The sequence below is a fragment of the Bactrocera tryoni genome, chromosome 4 (assembly GCF_016617805.1).
Source record: "Bactrocera tryoni isolate S06 chromosome 4, CSIRO_BtryS06_freeze2, whole genome shotgun sequence".
Classification (NCBI taxonomy): domain Eukaryota; kingdom Metazoa; phylum Arthropoda; class Insecta; order Diptera; family Tephritidae; genus Bactrocera; species Bactrocera tryoni.
This window is the reverse complement of record NC_052502.1, coordinates 43,797,385-43,809,774: the sequence shown is the minus strand read 5'-3', so window position 1 is coordinate 43,809,774 and position 12,390 is coordinate 43,797,385. Positions and strand designations below refer to the sequence as shown.

Genomic DNA, 12,390 nt, shown 5'->3' with positions numbered 1-12,390 from the left:
TTAAATGTTCAATTTCAAAATGTTCGTGTTAACCAGACCTCTTGTTCGAACTTTGTTTTAACTTCAGGATCAAGTGTCGCGGTGGCATGGAATTAATCAGAAGGGATGGAAGAAGTGGTTGTGGCACGATTGAGGTGTGCCTTGGATCCATGTTAGCGATGCATCATCACCGCAGTCGAGGCTCAGATATTGCCGGTGGCGCTTGTTGTAATGAATGCCGCGTAAGTATTTGCATTTCTTTTTTTGTGGTTGATACAGGCAATTGAACATTTAATGGTGACATGGTGATAAAGTTCTCAAGTGAATTCAATGCCGCTTTGTTTCGAACACAAAACTTTATATTTAGTTGTTCCCGTTTCAATATTAACGTTCAGATGTAGGAATATATAAACATCCAAATAAATTAATGAAAAGAAATTAAATTTGTAATACTATAGAGCATAGCACATGTAATTTTAAATTAAAAACAATTGTTCAATTGAGTTTTCGCTTTCAGTACCATCTGAAATATTCATTCTGGTTCTAAAAAGTAGATAACATTTGTTCTTCTGTGAAATTGCCGAAGAGGAATATAATCAACGCAAAATATTTCTCTAGAAAAAGTTCATTCCGTTCCATTCCATTCCATTCCATCCATTTCATTCTTGTTTCTTTATTCTCATGGGGACATCTGCAAAATCTTCTAAATATTTTCGAACTATTCCTCATCAGGTCTTTCAGATCAAGGATTCATGCATTCATGACAGGTGCAGATCGACCGTGAAAAATTGGATTCGTCAAAATCAATGTTGTTTAATCTCAAAGTGATCCCTGATTCTGCTCGATCCTCGACCGCCTTTCATAGCACATTTAATTGACTGAAAACAGGGTTTCCAGGCGTCATTTCAGTTTGGAACGAGCTTTCCTTTACACGAGAAAGCCAAATACGGTGGAACTATGATGTTGTTACTAATTGCGTTTTATTTAAAATTCAAAAATAAACACTAGTCGTTCCATAGCCTCCTCGAAGAGGAATCATCAGAAAGGGTCAGTTAGAACCAAGAATATCCCATTTTCTTCAATGGCTTCTTCCTTATTGAAAAATGAACTTACGCACATGATTACTGTATTGGTTATATGATATGTTCATCATCATTACCGGAGAATTTGGAATGCCAATTTCCATGTGCTTTTATCACTAATGTATGAGTGTTTTGCTGTGTAGTCTGCAATGTAATATTCACAAAAACTATTCTCTAACTCTTAAACTCAGGTTTTGTGGGCCTAAGGGACAGATACATCTCACCATGTGTGATGACAATTCAAACTTGGAGCTAAATTCAGGGCGTAAAGCATAAAAAGAAAAAATATTTCTATCTTCTTCTTCTTCTTAATTTGGCGTAGATACCGCCGCGCGATTATAGCCGAGTTAACAACAGCGCGCCAGGTCGTTTCTGCTTTGCTGCGTGGCTAATTGGATATTCCAAGCGCAGGCGGTTCGCTCTCGCGTATTCCAACCCAGGTGGATGTCTTTCTCTTCCTCTGCATGCCCAGATTTTGCGTCGAATACTTTCAGAGCTGGGTGTTTCTCCATCATCCGGGAGAAACAACGGCCTAGCCAGCGTAGCCGCTGTCTTTAATTCATGGGCTATGTCAATCACCGTATTATATCTCGTACAGCTCGTCGTTCCATCGTGGTTGCGATATTCCCTTAAGTAATGTGCGGGACGCAAATCGTGCCGGAATTTTCTCGAAATAACGTCGATAATGGTTATCATCGCCCAAGCCTCACCGCGCCTGGGACGGCCAGAATTATAGGCAACCGTTCACTGGCACACAATTTCGTCAGAGACTTTACTTTTCAATTCCCTATATGAGGTCAAAGTAGCACCTGTTGGCAAAGAACAATCATAGCGTTGCTGGATTTCCAGGGGCCTGCGGGCCATTATTGGTGGTGTTAGTATGGACTGCTAAATAGAACGGTATCTGCAACTTCTGAGTTATGATATCCCAGCAGTGACGTGAGATAGCTCACTCCACAGGCATAAGGCTGGGACGCGACACGAGTTTAAATTGAGGGCTACATGCGTGGGTTTGTGATATTCGTAAAGCTTAGAAGAATCCCACTTCAACAGCTTGAGATACATATCTGTTTTTATGTCCAAAACTCCCTGATATGTATCAAAAAACTGTCGCGCATCGAAAAAGCGTTTTGTGTCTGTCACAAACTGAATAAAATTATAATTTCCAGTGAATTTGCCTGGTCTGTAGAAGGAATGAGACTGATGAAAGCTGGACAGTGACGGCGAAAATGTATAGGTGTTGAGTATTAATCGACAGTGTCTTCTTAGAAAACGTATCATTGCGAGGATGTTAATCTTCCTAAGTGCAAGTAGTTCTATGAACTCTCGAAATACACTACCACTTGCGTAGGTTTTTGAAAACTATGCATAATAACATGAAATTGATTTTATCCAAAACACTTAGTGGGATATCCAAATTTGCACAGGCATTTAATTTCTACTCCCGCTAGTTTGGTGGGATGCCTGAAGGTATGCGCTCCTAAGCCTTGACCTCCTAAACGCGGGAGAACCAAGAAGAAAGTACTGAGTTGTTTAAAACTTGTGTTCTTCCATACGGCTTGTAGAGATAGCATCTGGTTAGATTTCTAGCCTTACAGCATGGACGCCAATGGGACGATGACCTGTTAAAACCACCACAACTAGAGAAAGGACAGCTTTACTAAAGGCAAAGAAATTACTAGATCTCTTGGAATCGTTCTTGGCCCAAAGAATTTTGTGGCAGCAAATGTATCGATAGTGGCCCAGCACAGGACAAGGTCACGCAAAGCCCAGCAATCTAGTAGTAGAAAACAAGAGGTTACGGGGCACCGACCCGCTTCCATAGATAGTGGTTCTAGAATGCCTTTCCTTGTTAGCTCATTAGCCTTACAACGGCCTGCGATTCCGCTTTGGTCCGGCACTCATGTCAGTCTTATCACAAACAGACTCGATGCCATTAAAAAAGAGGTTAGGCATTTGTTGACCAACCCTGAGCGCACTGTTAATGAATTCAAGGCTAATATCGCCACCCTGCTATCTAAGTGAATGGTCACTTCTCTAATGACTGGAACCTCGGCTTGGAAAATACTGCAACAGTCAAAAAAAAATATGATAAAAAACGTTCATAAGAAAGGTAAAAAACACACACATAACTTGACATGAACAAAAAAGTTAAAAACACTACTCCCGCTCTAATATCGAAAGCTCTGATAATCTTTAGCTCATCTAAAAGAAAGTGTATCTGTATCTACGAGACAAACCATTCACCTCTCTTGCCTATATTCTTCGTTGAACGAGTTTTATATCTCTCATTCGTCGTTTAGCTTCGGCCAAAAGACTATGTCTGTCGTGATGCGCTCAACGAATGCGATCTGCCTGAGTATTGCGATGGCGAAAGTGGTCACTGCCCAATGGATGTGTTTCGGAAAAATGGATCGCCGTGTGGGCACTCAAAGGCAGGATTGTCGTCCGGTAAGTTTATAGCAAAACTTTGGACAAATTTTACTATAAAGCTTATTCACAATACAAATATTTTTAATAATATGACATTTTATGGCAAATTTCTAAAATAATTAACAATTCTTGTTACTAACTTTCAAACGCAAGGCTATTGCTTTCAAGGCGACTGTCCCACTTTGAATCTGCAGTGCGAGGCGATTTGGGGTTATGGCGGCTTGGCAGCAGATCGTCAATGCTACGAGCAGTTCAACTCGAAGGGTTCGATCAACGGTCATTGTGGGCGTGACTCCAATGAGCACTATATTAAATGCGAGCCAGAGTGAGTATTGTTTTTAGTATTTATACATTTTCCCCTTTTTAATTATACAAATATATTAAGTGCTATTGATAAGTAAAATAGATATTAAAATTTAACGGTAATTTTGCAAATTTAATTTCTCCGAATTGCTGCAATTTAAACTCAATTGCTTTCTGTATTATACTCAATACAGTTTTCGGACTTTGTTGCGAGTACGCCGAATTTCTCCCAGCATAATGATTTCATTATGCCTAAAATAGCATTACCATTATCCATATTAATTTATAATCGGCTTTTTCAGCTAAATTTCAATTTCCAATTTTCTATTATGCTCTCCTCTCTGCTTGCGAATATGTAATGATGTTTATTTTCGCTGTTTATTTTTAGGAATGTCCAATGTGGCACATTGCAGTGCAAAGAGGGCGAACGCCAGCCAGTTAATGATGGCATTGATCAGCTTTATTCGAGTACAGTTATCTCAATCAAAGGAACGGAATATACATGCAAGTAAGTAGACACACACACACTCACACATAAATTGTGGTGAATTTTTAAATTTGTGTTGTGTTGTGAGTTTAATAACGTTACTTTGCAAAGCAAGTGTTTTTTGGGAAGTGAATAAATTTGTAAATTAAGTTGGTTTGATTGTCGTTATTGTGGATTCAAATACCAACTTTTTTTTAAATGAAACCAACATTTTTCCTTATTTCAAAATTAAAACAATAGTAGTTATGATAATTTTTTGTTTTAAAACGATTTCTGCGAACTTTTCGAAGTAGATACTCTTGTTGCGACTTAAAACCGAGTATTAATTTTGAAGTTCAAGACAATGCACAGTTAGATATTTAAACAAAAATTTCACAAAAAAATACGATAACTAAGACAACGTGTTGATGTCTATTAAATGTGGGAAAAATAATCGCCAATACAATCTCACACTTATTTGAACCAAATTAAAAAACAAAAATTCAAGAAAATTAATACTCATTTCAAAATATTTAACGTTTCGTCTAACTTACTAAATTACATGCTAATGAGAGCTAATTAGATACTAATTTTTAAATTTATTTCCTTATACATATATTTCCCCTTATACCACTAGGGTGATAGATATTCAGGTATGCACTGAGACATGTGGTGTTTGTAGTTATTGTAGTGAGTAACTAAGCCCCGTTTGAGGGAAAATCAAAGATCAAGTATTCTCGAAATCACTTAGTGGTAGGCCCAGAAAAGGGCTGATTCGACTGAGTCGGACCAAAGTAAGAGGTGTGTTAAGTGAATGAGTTAAGCGGTGCATGAGGTTGTTAGTGTCATCCGAGGACTCTTTGCACGAGAAGACATATGATTTGTATGTCAGTTCTGGATAAGTAGGAGCTTCACCTGCTACACAATTCAGAACAAAGTTGCGCAGAGGCATTTATGCCGCCGCTCTTCAACAGGAACGAGCTAGGCGCCAGCGATGCAATGTGCTACCTAAACAGATATTCGAATCATAGTACTTTATTTCTGCGTCTGCAAAAAGATGTTGCACACTAGACAATTATCAGAAGGGGCTACATCGGAATGCTACTTGAGACTGCGGTGACTAGTATATCGCCACGATTAGCATGAATTTGTCCCTGGGGAAGTTTTTAATTTATTTAGGCCTTTGGATATTATATTATATATAGTATTAGTTTACCTCGTGCAGGCCAGAAGTTTGCTGCTAACGCCTATACTTCCTTACGGAATAACTGGTTTAAGATGTAGTGTGCCCTCGTGTGGCACAAATACAAATACCTGTTGACGTTTTCGATCTGTAGATGTACCACTACTAACCCTTAGTAATTGGTCGCCTGTGAAGTCAATTTTGCCGCAAAGCGCAATTCTAAATTTCTTCAAGAAACTTGTGCATTTGGTCATATCGATTCTGTGAATAAGGACTAGTGGGATTTGTTTACCAATAGCCTTAATTTTTGGGAAAAAACCACATTTCTTCTGCAATGCGCTTTTGTTTTCATATGCATGATTCCTTCCGTTCAGTTTCATTATTCAAAATATGTAGAGTGGTGAGCTCTACAATGTCTGTATTCCACTACTAAGTAATATCATTAACGAAAATTATACAAATGAGTAGATTCAATGTGAAATTATTTAAAAATGATCTATCCATTTTTAATTAAATTCGTTGCGGTGAGGAGTGAACAACTCTAACACGCTCAGTATGAATAAAATTTCTTACCCGCTACTCGTGAAGCTGATGCTGATACACCTTTTTACAAACGGTGTTCCTGTGTTTTTTCACAATGTTTCAGCTGAATAGCATGGCGCTTGCACCAAATAAAGTTGCTAGCCTAGGAAGATGTAAGGTATATGCAGTTTTAAGAGCTCACATCACGCAATAACTAATCTTCGAGCTCTTGAAGAGATTTTGGGCGTCTTCGTCTGTATCTTCGAATCTCCAAAATGGTATACTCTCAGCGAACGTTGTTTCTCTTGCGCTTCTGCTAGCTTCAAGTTGTCTTTCTGTGATTGCATTGTCATGTCACTTTGCCGTTTCGATGCGTATCCATCGTTAGTTCACGTTTCCATCATTCTTTATTAGCTGTATGTTCCTTTTTGCGATTTAAATCAAAAGTTTTGCGCTCACTTTCTTGTTTCAAGGAAATCTCCTTGAAAAGTTTCTTTTCCGCTGCGGATGCTTTCTTTCGATGAACTCCAACTGACGCTTTTCTAAGAAAATAAAATACATTTTAGGAACTTAACTCTAATAGTAAAGCAAAGTCTATTTTAGATGATGAAATAGCAAAGAAGACCTTGGGTATCAAGCAAGCAGTATTGACAGTTTTATGGGTCAAACATTTTTTTCGGTGTAGTACTGTTTTCGCTGTTCAAAATTGTTCTTTTTCAAATCAAACTCAAAGCATAGTGCTAAAAAAGGATGAGAAAGTTACAAATAGTTCGTGCTTTAGGGATATTGAGAACAGCAAGACCATTCAATCTAGAGTTGCAGCGTTCTGTAGATATATATGCACAGTTAGGTTGAATTTTTTCGGCTCTTTTCCATCGAATATCCTCGACCAGAATCTGAAATTCAAAATGTGGAGTTCGGAACGCCTAAAATCCCCTTTGTGTACATCTTTGATTTTCTGTGAATTCGAACTTCATTTCATTTTGGTTACTTATATAGTATTATAGGCCAAAAATAGTAAGACTTTATGCATAATTTATTCCTCAAAATATATGCCCTTCCCCTCAAAGTAATCCACCTTGACCCCAATAAACTTGTGTCATGGTTTTCTCTAATCCTCGGAACAATTGCTAAAGTCAATTTCCTTCAATGCGCAATGCGATTCACGTTAAATGTCTTCAGTTGACTCAAAACGGTTTCTCTGGAGCTCAATCCGGTGATAACGGCACGTAGTTTCGACGCGATATTAGTTGAAAATTGGCAAAAAACTTGCTAAGAATCAGTGCAGTATGCGATGGTGCATTATCGTGGCTCATAATTCTGCGCTTACGGAAACTACGCATTCAACTCTAAGAGTATTCCTCTTTGACAATTTGGCCAGAGTTCACCACACCTTCGATTGAAGTGACGTTTGACGTGGTTGTTGCGGCTTCGGCTCACCTTTACCACGATATTCGCCCGATTGATCGTCTGGTTTCCGGTCGTATGCATAGATCCAAGACTCGTTATTCGTATTATTAGTGGTAATGTGTTTATGACATAAAGGTTGTCGAAAGACATTCTTTCACAGACGATACCCCGACGCCGTATTTTGAAAAAAATGAGTGATTTTGAACCAATCGATCTTTAACTTTTCTTTATTCCAGATGATCTTTCAAAATGGCTTTCACTGATCCTCCCGATATTCCAACCAGTAAGATTTCTAACTGTTAATCGTCGATTCTCAAGCACTACTTCCCTTATTTTATTGACATGTTGATCATCAATTGATGTTGAGGGCCGTAATGGACGTGGTTCGTTATCAACGCGTTCCCGATCCTTTTTGAATAGTTTGTGCCATTAAAAACACTTACCCGCGACAAACAAAAACAAAAAGACTTAGTCTTAGTATTTTTTCCTCAGAGTAGTATGATTCGGTATTTTTACGTTAAGTGGAACCAACTTGAACACGACCAACTTAATCTCCTGATTTAATATTTCATAAGATTGATCATCAAAATTACATAGCTTAGTAGAAAAGAAGTGTTAGAGTCGCTGTGTATGCATAACAATAAAAAATCTTAGCCATCAAAAGTTTTTACTAACCTCTGATGGCAATAAAGCTACTTAGAAATGAAATTTCCAGTACTAAAACCTAGCTGAGCATAAAAAAGTTTTATAAAGTAAGAAAATTAGATATATATTTTATGAAATGAAAGGTATTACAGGTGATAATTTTTAACAAAAAATATATGTTAAAGAGAAATGTTATACAAACGGAGTGATCCAAATAAATACAAAAACTTTGTATACACAGTTATGATATAGGAAATGTACTGTAACGCTTCTTTGTTTTTATTTTGTTTCATTTAGTTCTATGAGTTTTAAATTATTTTTTCTTGTAATTACTCCTCTTTACCACTGAAATATATTATCGTTTTTTGAACACAATTCATTTCCCAAGTTTCTGACTTCCTCTTATTACACCCTGTATTTTCTGCTTAACCTCATAATCCACTGCCATCATTACATGCATACAAAATTAACTTAATCCCTTATCCGTTTATTTTCCGTAGAGCCACTAGCGGTCAAGTGGGCGCTAATGAGTATCCGGAACATGGACTGGTGAAGGATGGTACGCCATGCGGTACTGATTTGATTTGTCTGAATCAGACTTGTGTCAGCATATTTCCACACGTCGATTCAACCAAATGCCCAACAGATTCACAGGGAAAAGAGTGTTCAGGACGCGGGGTAAGTGGAAGAAAATTAAAAACAAACAAGATGCAAGCGAAATTAAGCAGTAATTTAAACTCAGATTGAAAACGCTACAAGCTTAACTGTATAAGAGTTGTTGTTGCAAATATAAAAACAAAAAATATAATTACAAAAATGCATAAAAATGCGCTGTGAGGGCAGTTCATGAAAAGTGTATGTGGTTGGACTCATGCTCTTATGCAAATGTTGCATTTCACACATTTCAGTACGCAACATCAAAAACAACAACAGTAGTAATATAATTTTAATAATTTTGTGCGGCGCTTTAACATTATAAAATTTCTGCCACAACTTTATGCAGCAAAACAGTCATTTTAAACGCAATTCCGCGCCTTGTCGCCAGTCAAGGGACACTGCCGGCGCATTCCAAGCATTTTTGCGTGTGACCATTTAACCATTAAAGTATTTAACCCACAATAATGAGCGGCGCTGCAAAAGTGATTACACAGCCGCAGTCTCATTACGGCCGCTCCCCTCAACACGACAGTCTCATAAATACACTCACAAAAAAAGTAAATAAGTTGAGGAAACAAAAATATCAATCGCCTGCATGATATATGTATTTTAACGATGAATGTAAATCAAGAATATTTGTGGTTAAAATTTGCCATGCCGCGGCGAGTACGACGAATGTTACGTATACGACATGGTGGCCGCGAGACGCCAGCAATAATTCTTAACGATGGCGCAAGCCATGCAGACCAACAACAATGCGCGTTATTATGCAATACAAACGCCAGATGAATGCATGTGTGTGTGGCTGTATTTATATATATATATATATGTGTGTGTGTGTGTGTGTGTTTGCCTACAGTAATCACCCAAAATGCGACCGTAAATTCCGTGCAGTGACTCATTTACGGTCAGTAGTGCTGACATACTATCAACCAACAGTAATGTATGCACCAAACGAGCTGTAATAACAACAACAAAAATTATAATAACAACGACAAAGACTGTCCGAAGCACTAAAGTATAAAATAAAAGCACACACACACACGAAGCACTTATCTCTGCGTACGCACCGAGCGCCGGCAGAGCTCATTATATTGGGTCATCGCTTGGACATGCGTGTACAGCGCCACGTCCGTAATGTATAAATACGCTTAAGTGTAATTAAAAATTTAAAATATTTCCCAAAGCTTTTACACATAAACACAACGAGCGCCTGATTGGTCGGGTGGCGCTGGTCCAAAATTAAAGCTTATATCGATTGGTCAGTGGCTCGCACGCTGCCTCACTGGCTCACTACTTTACTGCCTGTCTGCCTGACTGACTCGCTGGCCGCGCGACTGCTTGCTTCTCTGTTATATTTGCTCTGCTCGCTGCAGCGTCATTTCGCCGGTTTTTAATCCATTTTGATAGCCGCGAATTTTAATGGAAATATTGTTTAAGTGAAGCTTTTACATTGATTGCATTCATGCATATGCTTTTGTATGTGTGTGTGACTGTAAAGGCACTATTAATTTTAGCTGTGTCACATGACTAATGCACATCTAAAAATAGATTAGCAAAATGTCAATTTTACAACGGAAACAAAATATCTACGTCACACATTCATACAAACATATGTACATATATTGTTGTAAATACATCCAAAGCTATTATTTCATATCATTACTCATTTCAATTGCGTTTTTTTTTTATGCTGCTTTCCACTTGCACAGGTCTGCACCAACACGAATCGCTGCTTTTGCGACATGGGTTGGGGCGGCGTCGACTGTAGCCTTGTAGTTTTACTGACCACACCACTGCCAACGGAAGCGCTGCCAACCGCGGAGAATACTATCAAAATGGAGAAGAAGGAGACGCCATATGGTAAGATGATTTTGTGCAGATTCTCTTATTTCTTTCGTATAATAACTGTTTTCACATGCGTGTGAACACGCTACCAAAAATCAAATCAAGCAGTCGCTCAAAGACATCCATATACATATGGTACTTATTATAATGCGTCTGGCAGTCAGGCTTGAATCTGCCTTTGAAATGTTATACTAAATATATTTTTAACCAATTAACTTTGTTTCACAAATCAAGCGTTTCAGCTGTGAACAATTTTTGTTCACAAAAACCGCGAAACAATGTAATTACACTTAGTTTAGAATGTTAAATTTGAAAATATTTATTTTTTAATTTGCATCATATGGGCAGAATGCAAACCTGGAAGACCTACGAACAAATCAAATAATTTTTTGAAGGGGTTCAAATAACGCAGAAATGAAAAGAGGAGGGAAAAGAAATATTTTTTTTTGTCATGTTTGGCGGCACACTTTTAGCATTAATTTTTAAATACAAAAGTTTTAGTTCAGAATTAAGATTTTCATTTTCCAATTTCAATTTTGGGATTGAAAATTTTCTAATTTTAATACCGATTTTGAGTTTAAAATAAAATTTCAATTTATACTGAAAAACAAAATTTTCAATTTACTTATATTAGACAACAAAATTTTAAAATTTTATTTGCAAAATCAAAAAATTTTCAATTTTCAATTCTTAACACCAAAATTTTAATTAAGCCGTGAAAATTTTATATATATTTCCAAATATCTTGAAATAAAAATTGGAACAAAATGTATAAATCTCCATTATTGATTCCCTTTTCAAATTTTAGCGGTTTAAATAAAGATAACCAATTTTCTACAGCTTCAAAGAGAGAGTTCGACTAACAACAAAAATCACAAACTCGTATACTTGAATCCTTAATGTATGCTTCGTTAGATTTTGAAATGTTTAACCCTCATAGTAGGCTTCTAAGTAATAAAAATAAATATATACATTTCTCAAAAGTATAGTTGTGCCATGTTAACTTATATTGCAACAAACTGTGGCAAAAGTATGCTTTTATTCTCAAAATTCAACCAAATTCCATCCTAAAGTGCAAATGCTTTAATAAAGCTTCCAAACTGTTTTATATAAAAGGGCGAATTCAATTTTTTTTTTTGTATTTTTATTTTTATACAGGGCTTGCATTCTGCCCATGTAAACAGCCCATTTTACTTACTTTTTAAATCGCTTATTTCCATTTATCTATATACAATAATTACTAGAATATATGTATGTATATATATTTAATATCTACCTTGAATTACAAGCAGTGAAATATTGTTTTATATAAATTTCGAGTAGCAATAAAATAATCTAATAGTGTTTTGGTGTATATTGTGTACTATTGAGTTTTGAAATTGAAAATGATAGTTAGAATGCCCTTAATGCCTCGCGAACTTGAATTAGGAAACTCTGGAAATGTGCCTACAAATATTAATTCCTTGAATTAATTTCTGGCAATAAACGATTACTTTTTGTTAATTCCATACATTTGTTTTAGTCAGAGTTTATTTTTCGTCAAAATAAATCGCAGATAAATAAAAAAAAACTAAAAGCTTTCTTAGTTTGTCAACCAAACGTCAATTTTTTCATGACAATGTCAAGTTTCTCATAACAATTGCTGTGCCTGAAAACTTGTGGCATTCAAGTCGACTCACAAACTGTATACAATTATATTGTTATTTTAGAAAATCCTTGTTATGTTGATTGGACATGAGTCCTGTATAAAAAGCACACTCGGCCCAAACTCCATAAACTATTTGCTAATAGTATTGCTTTCATTATATGGATCAAAATATATATGTAGGTAAAAGCAAAAATTAAGTAATAAGTGAACTCAG

The 12,390-nt window shown here is 36.6% G+C and overlaps 1 protein-coding gene across 1 annotated transcript in view; it reads left to right on the top strand.

Moving 5' to 3' along the window:
* The window catches only part of LOC120774567 (disintegrin and metalloproteinase domain-containing protein unc-71), a 526,730-nt gene that overhangs the window by 474,447 nt on the left and 39,893 nt on the right, over window positions 1-12,390 (top strand). The window contains exons 17-22 of the mRNA XM_040104301.1: window positions 68-221; window positions 3,365-3,512; window positions 3,648-3,819; window positions 4,186-4,305; window positions 8,524-8,701; window positions 10,393-10,543. Coding sequence (XP_039960235.1) covers window positions 68-221; window positions 3,365-3,512; window positions 3,648-3,819; window positions 4,186-4,305; window positions 8,524-8,701; window positions 10,393-10,543 — 923 coding nt within the window. The remainder of the gene's footprint in view (window positions 1-67; window positions 222-3,364; window positions 3,513-3,647; window positions 3,820-4,185; window positions 4,306-8,523; window positions 8,702-10,392; window positions 10,544-12,390) is intronic.